Source organism: Ruditapes philippinarum, unplaced genomic scaffold, assembly GCF_026571515.1.
Source record: "Ruditapes philippinarum isolate M1 unplaced genomic scaffold, ASM2657151v2 ctg9753_1_1_1_1, whole genome shotgun sequence".
NCBI classification, from domain to species: Eukaryota; Metazoa; Mollusca; class Bivalvia; order Venerida; family Veneridae; genus Ruditapes; species Ruditapes philippinarum.
This window is the reverse complement of record NW_026852982.1, coordinates 12,142-31,853: the sequence shown is the minus strand read 5'-3', so window position 1 is coordinate 31,853 and position 19,712 is coordinate 12,142. Positions and strand designations below refer to the sequence as shown.

The window sequence follows — 19,712 nt, the reverse complement described above, 5'->3', positions numbered from 1 at the left end:
TTTAATGAGCATTCTTAAATATTATTGTCTCATTAACTCAGTCTGAACACCTCGACGACTATTCATAGTCATCCGAAGATATACGGAATGAGCCGGAAAAATGCAAATGGGTAACGACGCTGACAATGTCTTCAGAACTTATACTCCTATTGATACTGATATCTGCACAAAATATTTTCGAAATTTAGATAACGTTCATAGCATTCATTTTGTAAAAGCTTTAAGATCTGACACGAAACCTTTAAATTGTCCTCAAAAACAAACCTTCGCACAAGGAGTAAAGCATTCACACTTTTGTCTTATTCTTGTAAAGTGGTCGTAAGTGGAAGTTTAATTAATGTTGTGGCTAGCTTTTGCAATGTTGACCATAAAAACGGGTCTTGCTACCGAAAGCAAAAACATTGAGAATGCTTCAAAGGTCTTGGAAATGCTTATTGACTGTGGAGGGAGTGTTGAATCTCTAAGAAACGATATTAAAAGTAAGTGTTATATCTAACATCTATATTTATATGCTAAATTATAAATATAATTAAATTTTAAATACGGTTAAAAATTTATCATTTTTAAATGAACAGATCTGCACACAGATATCGATTTTCTGTACTTCACACTTCGCCGTTACGTTACGAAATTGCATAGTTTAGATATTCAAACGACTATCTTTGAAGTGAAAAATACTTCGGTTATCTTCAAAATTGTACTCAGTCAGCCATGTATTTCATCCTAAAAGGACATTCATATCAATTAAAAAGAATATGAGGTATTAGTATGAGCGCCATTTCATGTTTTGTAGTTTGGTTTAAACATCTTAACTAGAATTTAAATTCAATCAATTGTGTAATGGAACAAATGATGAATACAACTGTTTTGATTTAAGATATGAAGAACAAACTAGAACATCTTAGTAAACAGCAAGCCACGGACACATACACGAGATGGGGACGGTCTTCTTGTCCGCTTGGAGCAACGACTGTTTACGACGGATTTACGGCTGGGTTGCTTTACAGACATACAGGAGCAGCAACTAATCATATGTGTTTGTCTAAGAAACCAAAATATCACTATCATTCTAAAAAGCCGAGGTATACGACACTGATATATGGTGCTGAAGACGAAACACATGACAGTATTTGGGACAAATTGGTGAACCATGACATCCCATGTGTTGTTTGTCATGTTCCTCGTTCGAGCATTATCATGATTCCTGGACGGGATGATTGCCCAGGCAATTTTAAATTAGAATACTGGGGTTACTTGATGGCTGGTAGGTTTAATCATCAAGCAGGAACAGAATATTTATGCTTCGACGGTAATCCAATTGCCGCCGAATATTCAAGCCCAGTTAATCAAGATGGAGCTTTGTTTTACTTTGTTCAGGCAGTATGTGGTTCATTGAAATGTCGGCCTATGAATCGGGGACACAGATCACGTGCGCTGTATGCTCGTACTCTCCTTAAAAAAGCTTTAAAGGGACTCCACCGATGTTTTTTGACATGATGGGACTGAAAATATTTTTTCCAGATAAATGTACCATTTGATGAAGGTTTAGACGCAAAATTTTAGATGATTCGCACACTTCGTTTTTCCAGAATGATAATTTAAACTTTAAAAAATGACCCAAAATGAAAAGCGTTTAAACGCTTTACACTCAAATCGGGCTAAAAAAAGCGAAACAATACGATTTTCAATTTATTTATTCATAACTGTCTTTGCATGTATTTCTGTTTTAAGTGCCCAACCACATTTATGTAAGAAATTCAAATGTTATGTTTTTATGCTTTTAAACTTCAGTGGAGTCCCTTTAAAAAGTTACCTCTAAGGTGTTGGACTGGACTCGAACGAAAAATTGTGTGATTTATATTTCTGGATTGCAGCTTTTCTGACACTTTAATCATACTAAGAGCACAAAAGCAAACATACACTTATTGGATATGGTATAACGGTTTTAACACGCTAATAAAGATTAACCAAAGCATGCAAACAAAAATAACAAATATGTATTTATTTCTTGACAACTGAACAATGTCGTTGTAATATATCATATTCAACCAAACAAATACAATTATAGTGAAAATTCATAAACATAGTTTGTTTGTCACTTGTCCAATACTTGTGTTCTTATCTTGGCGGTCGGTCGAACTAACCGGCCTTATTTGATAACTTACCACTAATCATCAATTTCTCTGCATGTGGCCGGACACTAATTCCTTACGATTTCCATATCTCTGAGGCTCTGGTTTTTGCTATGACCAACCTCTATACCAAATATTGGTACTGAAGACACATGTTTTCTTCCTTTGCCACTTTAACCTTCCATCAACTGATTCAAAATATGTTGAGGACATATATGACAAACTCCTATACTAAATCTATATGCAGTAGACATAAACCTTCTCTAGTTTTTCGATGGACAAGGTCTTTGTGGACATGGTCATTTGGACCTTGACCTTTGACCAAATGATCTCAAAACCAGTATGGGTCACCGACTTGTCGGACAAGCTGTACTCATTTGACGGACATGCTAGATAATGGATACAAGGGATCGATCCTGTTTAAATTTTTTTGTTGGAAAGGCAGTGCCCTTTTCTATTGTTACGAAAAAATGACATTGTGTTTATTTTTATTCTATTTATTGTTATCTAGCCCTTTATTTCCTTTGCAATGGAAGGACTGGCACACCCCAGCTGTCCAATAAACCCCGAATTGAGACATAATTACTTCGATAAATTAGAGTACCGTATGCAGTGTTAACGCTCGTCTGTTAAATGTCAATAACAATCTTGACAAAAAAGTTATAAAGGGACATCATTCCAAAACTTAAGCTTACATAATAATGTTATCCTCCCTAACTTTAGCTAACAATTGTGCATTGTCATGATAAGCACGTATTCAAACTTAACTTGTTAATACCTATAAATTCAATGACAATAAGTAAATAATTTCATAATGTCCTTGTTATTTAGCTGACTACTTTCATATTAGCCTGAGACCAAAAGCCAATAGCATGAAAACATTCAATTATTGACACTTTAATTAATTAACTACACATAATCTAAAATATTTGAGTACTAAGTGAACAAGAAATAACTAATGTAAAATTCCGTTGTTGAAATGTATTGCAAAGGTCATTCTTTTTTTAAAAACGTTTCGGAAACCTTCTTTGCAGCATCTCAAAATTGCAACTTTATTCAATGAATCATAAAAGCCGAGCTGGAGGAGAGCATATAAAAATTCTCCAATTTCAATCTCATAATATCCGAGTTTTCTCATAAGAGCCGTACGTTTTGCATTATGGCCTTGTTTTATGTGCATAATGTCGAGGCGAACTTCATATTAACCTTACATTTGAAGTTAAACGTGCCTTATTTTGAAAAGTTTATTATAAATACTTATGTTTGAATAACAGGTTATTTTATTTTTTTTTCTAGGGACGAAGCAAAAAGTATTATATAAAATGATGATATAACCTTTTAGAGAACCATAAAAGTGATGCTAACATGCTAAATACAGAAAGTATTATTATAATAATATCTTAAGAAAGACTTTAAAGTCCTTTATGGATTTCTTTAGAAACTTGTTTTTGTCGTACACATTTGCATTTGGCTCGACTTGAATTGACAGCCAAAGCTAAGGATCATTAATGTGAGTTTTGATCAGAAGCCCACAAGAAGAATGAGACTAAGAGAAATACTGTTTGAAGAGAGTGTTGATTTCAAAATCGGACTATGATATACTTTAATCCGAAAGCTCACATCTGTGAGTTATTTCTGTAACTGATAAAGAAAGATTTAAAAAAGGAATACACTGTTGTTTTCAAAATAAATAAAATGTTATATTTCAAAATTTCCTGTTGAATCTGTTTAGAAAATACCAACCGTTTGTAGGCTTCGATAGACTAAAATAATAAGACAAGAAAAAATCCCTTCCATTAAAGGGAGTTCCTTTACGATAATAATTTAACGTTATGCAATATCGTTTTGATATTCATATAATTTAAAAGAAAATATGTTACTTAGAAATATAATTTTAAGATTAAAGTGTAGTGAGGTTTGCAAATTTATACTCAATTGATTAAATATCTAAATAAGTCCAATTTAATGAATAATTACATTTTAAATATTAATTTACTTTGATTCGGCTATATATAAATTGAAGATCTAACATATTTTCGTGGAATGGATGACTTTTTAAAAAGACTCAACAGTCAAAAAAATTTTACTGTTCTATAAAGATGTGCATATTTTTTTTACATTTTCCATGAGATTACTAATAATAGTGACATAGCTTTAAATTTGAAATATGATTTAAAATTGTGAATCATTGGTGTGGAGAGGAATATCATCTAAATGTATATGTATCTTGATGACATGCTTTTATGTCAATGTTACTCATCCATGTACATTGTATGTTGATTGGATTCTTATTTATACATTTTAGATTTACCCCTCTTATATGTATTGGTTGACATACAGAAATGCAAAATTTAAAATGTATGTATGCTTGTGTAAGGGAAAGTATTGAAGATTGTTAAGGTAGAAATTGTATCATTGTTCGTGCAAAATGACAAATTATTGTGTAAAAGTATTTAATATATGTTTTTTAATATCGTCAAATTATTAGCCGTTTATGTCTGTATATATACAAATGCATAATGAAAACTTTTTAGAACTATCCTTCACATTTAATTTTTAGTGACAAAACTATCCCATACATTTTATCTTAGAGCAATTCTTAAAATTTTATTTTAAAATGGCAAGAATTATCCTTTACATATTTTTAGAATGGTAAGAACTGTCCTTTACATTTTATTATAGAATAACCAATCTATTTCACCGATTTAAGTTAGTGATTATAAAATGATAAATGAAAATGCCTCTTATATTCAGTCCTTCCCTGTTAATTCTACAGGATGTCAAACCGATAACAGACGCACTTTGTTTGAAAAAGAAATAAACTATATTTGTGCCGATACATGTAATTAAAGGCACAATAATATATGTTTTATGCCTTAAGTTATGACCAGATTATATGATATACTTCTCATAATTAAAAAAACAATAACAAACTAGAAATGTGTCCATATGACACGGATGCCCCCAGACTATACTGTTTTGTCAATCTTATGAATCTAGGTCAAATATTTTTGGGGCTGCATGTGCCACAAGTTGACAACTAAAACAATTTACTAATTGAAGGACAAAAACTTTACCAATTCTAAATAGATCTACAAGCGAACCACAAGGTGCATAAGTACACGTGCTGACCAACATTCTTGTAAACTTTAGGCCAATAGGTCAATTTGTTTTGAGCTATGCATGAAAAGGTTAAAATTACAAATTTATATGAAGTCAAAGGCAATAACACTAACAAAACTGAAAAAAAATCACATTCAAAATCCCATATGCATAGCTTCACAGTGATGTTTATCATTATTCTTGTACAGTTGGTTGATTCTAACTCAAGCACACAAAAACAAAATAACACAACATAATGAAACGGTTTTGACTAAATCAAGGGCAATAACTCTACAAATACTGGATAAATCTACAAGTGAAATCCAAGGTGCACAACTTCACATGCTGCCAAACATTCCTCTTAAGTGTCATAACTCTATGTTAAATACAGTTGGAGCTACGCACGACACAAATTGAAAATTGAAAATTTTCCCTAAGTCAAGGGCAATAGCTCTGACAAAACATATAAATTCAAAATACAAAACACCAGGTGCACAATTACACATGCTGATCAATATTCCTGTCAAAAGTATCATGACTCTATGTGCGACACAAAATGAGAACGGACGGACGGACGAAGGACGGACAAATGGTCGGACGGACAGGGAAAAATCTAAATCTCCCTCCCCCCCCCTAAAGTGGGGACACACAAACTATGCGAACGGAAGCGAGCACAAACGAATGCATTTTCTTTTCTTTTTTTACAATTAACGATCAACCAAGTTGTAATAATAATATTACTATACATGTTTTGTAATGTTTTGTATAAAATCTACCTAGCAATTTGCTTTAACATCCCTTATCCTTTACATTTTAGTTTAACTATATTTTGGATTTGGACAACAAGTATAGTCAACCTTTATCAATTCCTTTCTATGATAGAATCTCGATTTTAGTTCACTTTCCTTTATATGAACAGTGCAAGTTTTCCTTATCATTTACTCCAAGGCATACGTATTCTATTTCTGTTGGAATATATTTAAATTCGTTGGTTATATTTTATAACGTGTGAATGATTTATAAAGATTTGAAGAAATTTAATAGGTCAGTTTCAGTGCCAAAATGATTTGAACGCACTTTCCTATACAAGTCTCTACGACATAGATGTTTATTCGCCCAGCCACGTCATTACTATGTGATAGTTTTTTCACTTTTTTGTCACATTTTCCTTTGATATACTTTTTCTAAATACTTTTGATAACCATATAAATAAAAAGTTGACATCCCCTAGGAAACATACAGCGTGATGCTATCTAAATATGTTTTCGTATGATATTATGGTAACTTACAATTTATTTCAAAAGTTTATTGTGATTGTATTGTAAAGGCTTATATCTAATTGTTAACAAAGTGCACAAAAACAGAGAGATTTTTTCACAAACAGGAAGAGGTAAAATTTCCCATTTGTTTAAATAGGGTTAAGATATTTTAAAGCAGTTGTGTTGCGTATTGCTTTACAAATGGTTTCAAACACATTTTAGAGAACTTTCGCTACAAACACTCAATCGGAACATTTGTATTCATAATCATCCAATGATTGACGGAATGGGCCGAAAAAAGCTACATGATTAACGACGCTGATATTGTTCTAATTTTGTAACTATATCTGCACAAAATCATTTCGAAATTTGAATGGCGTTCATCATATAATCATATCATAATAGCTTTCATTTGGTAAAAAACTTATGGTCTGACACGAAATCTATAAATTGTCGTAAAAACACAAAAGATTATACTAAAAGTAAATCGTTTGCGCTTTCGTCTTATTCTTGCAAAGTATTCGCAAGTTGAAGTGTAAATAATGTTGTGGTTAGCGATTTCATTGTTGACAATAAACACGGCACTAGCTACCGAAAACCAAAAACTTGAGAATACTGCAAAGATTCTGGAACTGCTTAATGACTTTAGAGGGAATGTTGCATCTCTAAGAAACGATCTTAAAAGTAAGTATTATACCCTTAAGCTATTTGATTAAATACATATTATTATAAATTAAAATAAATAATGTTCAACAAATGAAAGCTACACACATATATCGATTTATTGATTATACACATTATATTAATCAACGTCGTTACGCAATAAAATTGCGTAGATTAGATATTTAGCTGACTTTCTTTGAGAAGAGATTATTTTACAAAGCCAGGCATTTACTTCACCTGAACAGGACATTTAAATACTTATTAAAGAAAAATATGCGGCATTGCTTTGAGCGCTATTCTATGTGTTGCAGTTTTCTATTTTAAAATATCTAAAGTCTAATATGCGTATTCTTTGACGCACGTCGGTGACATTAATATATATTAAAGGTATTGTTATGAACGTCATTCTTCTTTTGTATTTTTGTTTGAAGATATTTCAAACTTCGACTGTATAATGATACAGATGATAAATTATCCAAATTTTTGAATTTCAGCTGTGAAGAACAAACTAGAACATCTTAGTAAACAGCACGCCACGGACACATACACGAGATGGGGACGGTCTTCTTGTCCTCCTGGAGCTACGACTGTTTACGACGGGTTTACTGCTGGGTCGCATTACACGCATTCTGGTGCAGCAGCTAATCATATGTGTTTGTCAAAGAAGCCAAAATATCACTCCCACTATAAAAAACCAAAGTGGACGACACTTATATATGGTGCCGAATACCAAACTCATGGCAGTATTTGGGACAAATTATCGAGACATGAAATCCCATGTGCTGTTTGTCATGTTCCTCGTACGAGCATTATAATGATTCCTGGAAGTGACGATTGCCCAGACAACTTCAAGATAGAATACAGGGGTTACTTGATGGCTGGATATCATACCCATAAGGGAGGAACCGAATACATATGCTTCGACGGTAATCCAACTGCTGCAGAATATTCAAGCCCATTGAATAACAGTGGGGCTTTGTTTTACTTTGTTGAAGCGGTATGTGGTTCATTGAAATGTCGGCCTTATGAATCGGGGAAACAGATCACTTGTGCTGTGTGCTCGTACTCTCCTTAAAACGCTTGAAGGAGCCACCACGGAGGACTTTTGACTGGGCCGGAAATATTTTATCGAGATATATGTATCATTAGCTGTAATTGTGGGCAAATAACCTTTCACTGTTATATATTAATTTTCTGATAATTCGGGATGTTTTTTCCTGACTATATATTTCAATTGTGACAAATGACCAAAGAAGGGAAAGCGTTTTAACGCTTCTAATTCAAATTGGGCAAAGAATTGCTGATAAATACGTTTTCCAATTCAATATTACTGCAATATCGTATGCATACCTCGCCGTTTTAACTGACGCCAGCCCCTTCCCATCCCCTCCGCCAGTTAATCTATGTAATAAAATTATATTTAAAGGGCTTTCTTTGGGGTGAACATCGGTGGAGTTCCTCTAGCAGAATTTAAAAAATAAACATTATAAATAACACGGTATGTGGTTAAACTAAGTGCAATTCTAAAGGACTTGGTTTATTTTGCTTTACGTCCACTTGCAACAATAACTATTGTTCATGATTAATGCATCTATACAGTCAAATTTCGAGTACGTCAATTAATGATCCTCTGCTTTAAAGGAATTTGTTGGTAATAGCTTAAAATATGTGTTACCTAAAACATAAATTAATGTCTACAGAATCTCTTTTGCTTCCTATTTAAAGAAAGCAAAGTTCGCCTCACTTGAAGTAAGGTATACACAGTTGCAAGAACTTAAAAGCCATTATTTGTAATTATGTCTGGCAATAAGAGCATGAAGGACGATGATTTATTTCTTGTTATCTTGTCTTTCTATTTGAATGCTTCTCGAACAGAAAATGTGTGATATGTATTTCTAGATGGTAACTGTTCTCACCTTTTCAACACAATAGTAAATATAGACTGATTGAATATAGCATTTAGGTTTAACATACGCTAATAAAAAAGAACCATGTGAACAAGTATTTATTTATTTCTTGATATAATTGGACAATAGCGTTTTGTTATATAGTTTTCAACCGCACAGATGCCGTCGAATCTTACAAAGTGCCACCAGATCAATGTATAATCCCGAATTCTTACAATCCTAAGGAAAGCAAAGTAAGAGGGAATTTGCTGATCCTTCGCAATACCTAACCCTGTTAAAGTTACAACAATTCGAGTGCTTGAATCTGAAATTTAAGGCTGTATTCCTCAAGATGCTACAGTAGGAGGGTTATGTTCAGTATGTCCTATTCCGTCTACATTATATACCCTTTCTGGAAGATCATCAAAGCTGTACTGTCGCTTCAATTCTTTGTAATAATAATCAATACACTGCATGGTTGTTGAATTTCCAAGATAGTTCTAGGCATCATTGAGCAAGGATATCCAGTTGCGGACATCTAGACTTAAAATGTTGATATCATCAACAATGTCAAAGAACAACAGCATATTTTGAGCGATATTTACATCTTCCTTCCTAAAATTAAAAGAAAACCCTTAGATTAAGATAACAAATGTATAGCTGAAAAATTAAATTATGACATAGAGGGATCACTTTGTTTCCAGATTTTATACTACACAACAGCAGGTGTCAAGTGTCCTGTGGCAGCTGATAAAAGTTGCCCCGTACTTCACTTAAGTGTTGTTATATTTTTCTGATCCTTCGGGATCATTGATGCCAGCACTTTTGAGTAATGATAATTGAGTACCGCTCAACCGGTGCTAGGAGGGTTGAGGGATGTTGCACGTATTCATTATCCCTCATTTACAGACTCAATAATACCGAATCTGCAATTTCCACGTAATTTTGTTGTTGGTCGTGCTTCCGAGGGATCACTTTGTTTCCAGATTTTTATAAAATAAAATAGATTCAATTGTAGCCACAAACATTATCAAAACACCAAACATGGTAAATATAACAATATTCTAGGTTTGATTTGAACATAATCAAGGACTGCAGTGGCAAATGCTATATTTGGCTTCAGATAAGCAAAATTTGGTTGTGTTTAAAACTTGAATAGACTGTTTAAACTCACACAAACACAATTTCTTCAAACATTATACATTGACATATGACACAAATCACTTAACTGGCGATTTTTAAAATAAAGCACCCATGTTCCTCAAAATATGAATAACATTCTTTCCTTTAAAACACACAAACACAGAACTGGGCAGTGTTAATAAAAGGAGCCCTTGTAAGCAGAACAGAGCAAACCTTTAGGATAATAATAAAAATGAAAAATATCATAACGCTATTTAATGCCATTTTGATATTCATATATACTACATGTACATATGTTACTTAGAATTAGAATTTAAAGAAATATGCAAATCAATGTTCAGGTTACTTCATTTATAAAGTCTCAATTACACCTTTGTGTATTTTAAATATATATCATAAAGGCCAAATATATTTTTACAAGGAATCACTTTAACTTGGCTCTACAATCTAAAATATTGCAGTTCTATAGATTTATTGACCTTTTTACGATACCTTTCTTTTCATAGTAACGAATGTTGCATTTCGTACATACACGATCAAAACCGTAGCCACTAGAGTGTTAACAATATTTTTCTATTTTTAGCTCCTGTGACCTAGTTTTTTTTAATCAGAGATAACCCATGTTCAAACCCATATAAGCTTACATAGACAAGCATCCTGATCAAGTTTGATGACAATTGAGTCATAAATGTGACTTCTAGAGTGTTATTAAGGTTTTCCATATTTGGCGGTGTGACCTAGTTTTTGACCCCATGTGACCCTTATTCGAACCTGACCTAGAAATCATTAAAACAGTCTTTCAGCCCAACTCCCAAGGTATTTTGATCAAAACAATAGCCACTAGACCACTAGATTGCTAACAAGATTCTTTTAATTTTTAGCTCCTGTGACCTAGTGTTTTACTAGAGATAACCTATATTCGAACTTATTCGAGCAATTACCTTGTGAAACGTCCAGACCATGTTTGAGGACAATTGAGTAAAAATGTGACCACTAGAGTGTTGACAAAGTTTTTATATTTTTAGCGACTGTGACCTAGTTTGTTTTAATCCGAGATGACCCATGTTTGAAGGCATCCGAGCAATTACCTAGACAAGCATCCTGACCAAGTTTGATGAGAATTGAGTAAAACAATGTGACCACTACAGTGTTTACAAGGTTTTACTTGTTTCAGCTCCTGCGACCAAGTTATTTATGGGACAAGGAAGAGGTTTCGTTCGTACAGACTTGGTATGTACTTTGCTAGGCAATATGCTATATGGGTTGCAAAACTGAAGATCAATACAGAAATCAGTTTGTGAAACACTTTTTATTATCTACAGTATACAATACTGATATAGTAAAATGCTTTAAATTGCCTTATATAAAATTGTCTTTCTTAATGATCCTGTATGTTTTGTGATTGATATTGTAACTGTGTGTATACCACACTTGCAAAAAAATATATGTATATAAATATGCAAACAAAACAATTTTCAAACATTGAAAACTATGTAAAATGTGCACCGCAGATATTTATGCACATTATATTTAATCATTAAATTACATGCATTGATTTGTTATCGGGAAATTTTACTGAGAATTTATAGAAAATTTATTTCTAATTACCTCCCTTTATTTACATGGAATTTTAAATTGGGTAATATCTTTATAAATAATGCTGGTTGGAACTTATAATATTGACAAATCTTAATTTGAGCATCATATTTAGAACCATGGAATAATTGCGTGACAGGATCTTTAAGGGAACATCTTTTTAAATATTTATCAGGAGAAGTCAATTTTAAATATTGTGTTATTTAACTACAAAATGCATGTTAGTAAAACTATAACCATAAGGAGCATTACTACAATATAACTGCAAAATGTAATTGAATCAAAATGACAAATAAATATCCTTCACTCCAAAACACTATCTGCTTATTAAAAAAGTTAAAAATAATGCAAATTATCTTATTGAGAGAACCTTGTTCAAAGACAAATTTGAGAGAGAAAAAAAACTGACCATGAACGAGAGTAATTGAAATTTAGCCGAATCTGTCAGCAGACGTTTGAAACTAAAACAAAAATAATTGATCATTTCTTACCGATTCTGTAATTGTAGTTTCATGCACAACATAAATAATGGTATATCCATTTCGTTAAAAGTAGAAACTTTTAACTAGTTTGATCGTACATAAAATATGTTCACGCTTGATTATCATTATAATCAAATTAAAACTATTTTCCTGCTTTTCAGAAGATTTGTTATGTACATATTAAAGTTCTTTCTTTCACATTTAACGTTTTTGATTAGTTAACTTCTGATATCGAACGATCACGCTCTCAAAACAAGCAAACAGTGCATGTTATTTCCTTTCCCTCTTTATACGGTGGGCATTTTAATGATCCGCACTTTGCATACACAAAATATATTAATTTGCCATAATGGTGTACACTTATATCAGAAAATGCTTCCGGTCGATCATGAACACAGACAAATTCCGTGGCGGACGAAGGCAAATCGTGACCTGACATTAGATATACGCTGTACTACAAAGTATGTTTTTCATGATAAAAGACAAACATTTCATCCGGGAATCATGACAATATTGCTGCTAGGTACTTAACAAACGACACATGGAACATCGTGTTAATTAATCTTCGCCCATGTTATGCCACCAGTCTTATACACGGCCCAATACATTAGATTCGTTTGTGATTAATATATATTTGTATCGTTCCATGTTGGTTGTTTGTGCAGGCAAACATAATTTGTCGCGTCACCCTTTACGATATGAGCAGAGCCTCCAGCAAAACCATCGTAAATCAATGTTGGACAAGTAAAACTTCCCCATCTAGTAAACGTGTCTCCTAAATTTTAAGAGATACCTTTTCAGATAAATTAAAAATTTTAATCAGTTCATAAACAGTGGAATCGCAAGTACTCATGTAACTGAGTTAACTGTCTCGGATGGATCCATGTTTTAATTACCCTTAATGTTAATGATTTAAAGTAGGCGGCTTTATTACTTAATGCTGCTTTCCTTCGTATCCATGACATTTATTATGATACACACACCAGTTAAACAAGAATAAATGTACATGTATGTGTATAATGTGATACAACTAAATGCCGCCTATATTGAAATCATTTGAATGCATAATTAAAGATAGAAAATAAGTCATAATTCACAAATAAGTTTTCGAAAATATGCAATCGCAAAGAATTGATTACTGTAACAGATAAATAAAATCACTTCTGCTATTATATACAGTACGAGTGCCTTCTTTCACAAGCTTAGTTTCCTGAAAATGTTCAAGTTTCTTTTCTACTACGGACAGACTATGCATAGCCTTGAAAACATATTCGAATTTATAGTAGCATGTTTCATGATCAGTCCTAGCGAAAGAAAATCCAAATGGATAGAACAAATGTGAGAATATTAATTTCCTTCAGTAACAATACTTTCTCTTTGCCACAAACGAAATTCTAAATGTTTTTATTGTATTTCTGTTGTGTACTGAGCTTGTAAACATAAATTTTAGTAAAGGGTGAATGGCAAATATTTGTTATCTGGGTGTAAATTGTGTAAATTAAAGGATGAATGCCAAATATCCAGTATTTTAGCATGCTAAACTTTTAACTTGCATTGAAAATATATATAAACGGATCAAATTAATTGAGTATATTTTCCTGATTAAAAGAGGGTTTTATTATCTGAACCATGTGTCTGAATATCTTATACATGTTCCAATAAAATCACATCACGATTTAAAAATAAAGTTATCAAATAAGTGTTTATTTTTACTCATTCTTTATATATAAGTGTTAAAAAACAGTACTTGCTCTGTCATGTCTGTGTTTATAAATTTAATAATACGTTTGATATTATCAGATATTTATATTTATATAATACCTTATAATCTGTGTCATGACAAGTGTTGGACCGCCTCCGTGGTCGAGGGGTAAGAGTCGATGACTTCTAACCCAGTTAGCTCTCTGGCGTGGGTTCGATCCCCAAGGAGATGCTTTGGTAGTTTAGCGCGAAGGAATATAGTCAGGTATTGGTTTAATCCTCCAGGATTTTCTCACCTATATGACTGAAATACTGTTGGGGAAAAGGCGTAAAATGAAACAACCAAACAAACACTCATGACAGGTGAATTATATAATTTGTGTTTCCTTTGATGACTGGTAATTACAGAAACAATCAGTATTCCCTTCTAAATCAGTGAGTTTCATATTTTTATTTTAGCATTTACGGGCCTAAATCCTTTTCTACTAAATAAACTGGTCTTGGTATAGGCACAAACAGTTAAATGTGTATAGAATTACGGTCGTTTCGCGGTCGTCAAAATAAATGAGTACATGTCTTAATGTGTCAAATTAAAATGAGTTTTAAAGCAACGTGTCTGCTCTGCAGGACAATGTTTAAAATATAGTTTAAAAATAGCACTATGTTTTGTTCATTTTGGCAAGAGCTATCGGGCTATTTATTTCAAAATTCAAGTGTCCAAAGGAATGCCATATTGAGTGCATGAATTTACGAATCATTTTTCCGCATCATGACATGACCGATAATCAATTACGATACTGTATTCTGGAAGGGTGGTTCGGAGAAATAGTACTTAATATATAGATTCTCCCATAGGTTTAAAAATATAACTGGTTTATTACATTATATGGTTTGTTCATAAACAGATTCATAAAGTTCGTTTAATGTGCAATTATGATGCTGTAGTAGACTGTAGTATTTCACTCATTTTGAGTAATTTTATATTCTGTATTCTATGTTTCTGCATTGTAAAGTACTGTGACACTGATAATTAAATAGATAATATATTTCATTTTTTGTGTATAAATAGTAGCTGAACCGGATGACTTGAAATAAGTATGTGTCATAGTGTGTGTATATATAAGAAAGAGAGTGTCTATTTTTTTTGTGTGACGAATTTGCTTATGAAACTTGTTATTATTGTTATTATGCAAAAGATAAAATATATTTATTTTTTAATATTCTTTTAGTTAAGAACACCACAGATAAAACAATTGTTTCCTTTACCATGATTACAAACAAATGTTTTCCTTTACAAAATGACTTCATGTGTTCATTTACTAAAATTTTGTCAACATAACAATCCACGGGCTTATTTAAACCAATCATGTATGTTCATCATGCTGTCAGCATTGTCGATTATTTCTTACTATTGTCAATAAAAATACAGGCGTATTGATATTTGTTTTTTTATACGTCAAGTCCTTGCTCAGTCATTGAAACCTCCTTTTTGTACGTTGCCCTGCTGAGTACCTTATGGATGATAGGTTTTGTGTAGCAGCGTATCAATTTTATTTATTTCAGAAGTCATGTTTATCTGATTTTTTTTAGAAATTTGATTTTTCAGCAATACGCGATTTCACATTTTGAAGTTCTTAGTGAGCATTCTTGGAAAGTTAAGTGGTGTTTGGCTATTGTGGTTTTAATAGCGAATTATGATTTGTTGAGAAAATCGATTTCAACTTCTACAAACTAGCAAAACGAAACACAATAAATTCAAAACATCTTCAACAGTTACGAAACAAACATGTTATCAAATTCGATAATAAAAACATAGTTTAAACATGTGCGACATTGTGTAAGGTTTTTATTTATTCTACACATTGGTATTAGAGATTTACAGCTTGTACGGTTAACGATAGCCGGAGACGAACAACGGTTATAATAACCGGGGGGTATCTCAAAATATTTATCATTCAATTAAATACAGTAAGTGCTATAACCTTTTTAAAGCAAGTTAGATAAGTACAAATATTCACTAGAATTTGGCCTGAACGTTTAATCTCTGCTATTTAGCGTGTTCAAGACATACACAGTATTTTACTATTCTGTTAATTTTTAGGCACTTTCTCCGTTTAGGCTCCTATTTACGGCGTATTTTAGCTGACGTGTATGGTGTCATAATATGGGCATAAGTCAGATACATTTTATCGACAAGTTCAACGCACTCTTGTGAAAATGGTAAATTAGTGCCGATTTTAGGTAACATTAATACTACTGGGCATTACATTCGATGTCCCGAATAAAACTATTCGTGTGTTTCATTCGTGCATAGGGCTACTGATTCCATAAGAAGTTCCATCGATTGCTATCACGGCTATCAAAATTCTGTTCCTAGTGCCTCTTATGGCTAACCACTCATGAACCTGTGGCAAAATGACAAATATTTTAGACGTAGATAGAAAATCGGGATATATTGCATTGTCGCACTTGGCACTGATATGTTGAACAATGACGAAAGCATCATAAACTTCTGGTATGAAACCACATCAGCACAAAAAGAACTCGGTTTCTTGCAAGAAGTTTAAGAGGTTTGTATGATGAAATACGAATAGTTTTTTTTAACAGATCTAAAATGTCTCAGCAGTTCCCCCGGTCACTTGAAAGAGATAAAAGAAAACACATTTCTGCCACTTAAAATGTCTTTAACGATTCCAAAAGAAATATATATATAACTTTTACTTAGTATCGGGTTAGGCGGTGCTCGATTAATGAGTTCTAAAATCATGCAAATAATTCCAAAGTAATTGGTGATGTCGGGGGAGCCTTAACCAAAGCCGGTAATGTTACTTATTGCTTTGATTGGTTCATTGTCCATTGTTACCTAAAATAAGACACATGTATGCCTGGAATTTTTAAATATACATTTTGATGTGACATAAAAATTGTGTTGAAGTAAGTTTAGCCATGCTTCATAAACTACTATTATCTTTATATACCGTCATATTGCACAATTTATTATTCATATAAAAGGAAATTTCCCTCACGGAGTTCACATGGGCAATGTAACACTAATGATTGTCGATAATATTATATCAAATGTAAAATGGAAGGTGAAAATAAAAAGACACACCAAAACATTAAATCTGTAATTTTCACACTATAATTCATATTCTGCTTCTGTAATCGGTTTATCCTTTTGCTTTTTGTTATCGAGGATATTTGTTTAGTTCAGTGTAAGATCGGAATATATTTCTCCGAGTGAGCACCAAAAGGTATATTTCACGAGTGGCGCAGCCAGGAGTGAAATATGAACTTTTGGTGTTCACAAGGTCAAATATATTTCGATTTTACACTAAACTAAACAAATCTCGTTTTATTATATGCAAAACACGTTTTAGAAAGACCTAATACTGAATGAAAAGCGCGCCAAATATATGCAAATAACGTTTTAGAAAGACCTAATACTGAATGAAAAGCGCGCCAAATTATAACACAACGTGTCGGCATTTACGACGTCACGTCATTAAGTTGGTCCCCAGTACTGTGCACGCTGGTATTTCACTGAAACGACGTAAGGTGCTTAAATTCAAAACAGTGAAATTATCAAATTGATAATTCACTGTTTAAAACAGTCAAATTATCAGATTTATACACTGATATATTTCTATAAACCATAGAAAAGCCAAACTCCTCGCAGCGGTTACTTCCCCTGATCTGTACAGTAACCACTGCCACCACAAGTAAATTCGGTCGAATATAGCCGGATATATTTTTTTCACTTTTAATTTTAAAATATAATACTTTATATCATTTTAGTTTTCTTTCGTTAAATAGTTATGCCTAATGTACAAGAAAGTAAAAAAGTATACGTATACAAATTATTTTGTAAACATAACGAAAGATATTTTCACTGTGACACCGTATGCATAGTAAACAATGGTAGAATATAAACAGTTATTGAACGATTGCACAAAAAGATTTGATCCGGCACTTGTTTTAAAGTGATAACAAATTGTGTTTCTTGAACTTATTTTGTCTGGTAATGATGCAATTATAAATCTGCCAGTTTGATATGGGATCCCTGGCGTTCTGAAACTGGCCGCCATGTTTTTGTCACATGATACAACTATCATCACGTGATTTCAGTGGTGGCAGTGGTTAAAGTAGCAAAGCGTGACGTAACCGCTGTGAGGAGTTTGTAGAAAAGCATGTAATAAATATTGTAGCATACAAATATGCGCATTAAACGTCTTTTAGTTTCGGTCATCTTGTACAGGAGTGGCATTAGATGCTATTGCGCACCATCTTTAGAATGCCGGGATCGACACAAGAGAACACGAGGCCAGTCAAGTAGCAGGTCCGTCAGATCAGGATAATCAACCAGAAACATCTGATTTAAGGGAAAACAAGAAGAAGACCTTACTCCCCCCACCACGTACACAGAAACGGAGAAGAAGAATGAGGTCGCTTGCTGACATTATTTGGGAAAATCAATTATTTTACAACGATTTTATTTAAAACAATGATCCAAGATTGCTTCACTAGCTTGATGTGGAGAAATCTTCTGATGAATCAAATTAGATATTCAGAAAACACATAACAACGGCTTTTTGTAATAGAAATAAATGCAATTATTATATTTGGCTTGGCCTTCTGTTTTCTTTTTTTTTAATCATTTTGAAACGCCCCCTTAAAAAATTAGCCGTCTCCGTCTTCGTCTATCGGTATCGGCTCAAGCTAAAAATCTCTATTATGAGGAGGTCTTTGTCTAGTCTCTATTGTCATCATGCTAAAATGGGCCTCATTCGTATATTTTGTTACTTTAATTCAAAAACACAAATAATATATAAAGCGTACATATAATCTAGTCAAAATATATTGACATGCCAAAGCGAGGTTCTGCGATATGTTCGTTCTTGTTCAGAATCTCGCTTTAAAAGGGGAGATATTTCTCAGACACAAAATAGCACAGTATCTTATCGTGTAGTACAATTACTTTGACTAACACACAATCCACTGTTGTTTTTCTTTTTTTTTTTTTTAGTTTTTTTTTCTGTAAAATTAATTTAAAGAAAGAGTTTATGGTAACCTTAAACACGTTGAATAGTTTCCCATTGCAGTTTATTAAAGAAACTGTCTTATTTTATGTATTATAGGACTGATGTTAATACGAGATAAAAAAAAATACATCCCTTTATAAATTCCGAGATATCGTGACCTACCCTTCCTTAATAACTAATTGTGCTCATTTTTAATTGTGGTTTGATAATAGTCAAATACATTTATAATCAAGAATTCATGGCCACTTGAATTGGAATGTCTTCTGCGGGTAAACCCTCTTTAGTGTAATCAATTTTTAAAATGTGGTCTTCGTAACACTGTTTGTGTCAAAAATAACAACAAAGATATAGATCAGGAAGTCAAAGTTAAAACAGAATGTGTTTTTTTTTCAAAACATTTTTTGTACTTACGTATACCAATAACGAACTAATTAGAGATAACAATAGAAAGATTTCGATCAGGAATAAAACAATTCAATGTACATCTCTAATGCGCAATTTATATTGACCTGACACAAGTTACAAACTGTGTACATTAAAAAACTAAAATGTATGTTTCAATATATCCCATTAATTCCATAAATTCAATTAAATTTTTATTTTAAGTTATTCTGGTGGGTGATTTTATTAAATACATATTAATTTTCGCATGTATTGTTTGCTATCTGAAGGTTCATTATAGTTGACATGAAGAAAAATGATCGGC

General features: G+C 32.6%; 2 protein-coding genes across 2 annotated transcripts; both read left to right on the top strand.

Moving 5' to 3' along the window:
• Positions 1-292: 292 nt before the first annotated feature.
• On the top strand, positions 293-2,737 carry LOC132730108 (uncharacterized). The gene is made up of 2 exons (XM_060715965.1): positions 293-479; positions 878-2,737. The coding sequence occupies exons 1-2, from the start codon at positions 338-340 to the stop codon at positions 1,495-1,497; spliced, it is 762 nt and encodes a 253-aa protein (XP_060571948.1). The 5' UTR covers positions 293-337; the 3' UTR covers positions 1,498-2,737.
• Positions 2,738-6,950: 4,213 nt separating this feature from the next.
• Positions 6,951-9,157, top strand: LOC132730098 (short-chain collagen C4-like). The gene is made up of 2 exons (XM_060715954.1): positions 6,951-7,177; positions 7,651-9,157. The coding sequence occupies exons 1-2, from the start codon at positions 7,036-7,038 to the stop codon at positions 8,229-8,231; spliced, it is 723 nt and encodes a 240-aa protein (XP_060571937.1). The 5' UTR covers positions 6,951-7,035; the 3' UTR covers positions 8,232-9,157.
• Positions 9,158-19,712: the final 10,555 nt, after the last annotated feature.

What these genes read in the sequence shown, in the direction of transcription:
- LOC132730098 (XM_060715954.1), top strand. Translation starts at nt 7,036, where the DNA reads ATGTTGTGGTTAGCGATTTCATTGTTGACAATAAACACGGCACTAGCT. An exon ending in TCTAAGAAACGATCTTAAAA is followed by an intron (nt 7,178 to 7,650) that starts GTAAGTATTATA and finishes TTTGAATTTCAG; the next exon opens with CTGTGAAGAACAAACTAGAA.
- LOC132730108 (XM_060715965.1), top strand. Translation starts at nt 338, where the DNA reads ATGTTGTGGCTAGCTTTTGCAATGTTGACCATAAAAACGGGTCTTGCT. An exon ending in TCTAAGAAACGATATTAAAA is followed by an intron (nt 480 to 877) that starts GTAAGTGTTATA and finishes TTTTGATTTAAG; the next exon opens with ATATGAAGAACAAACTAGAA.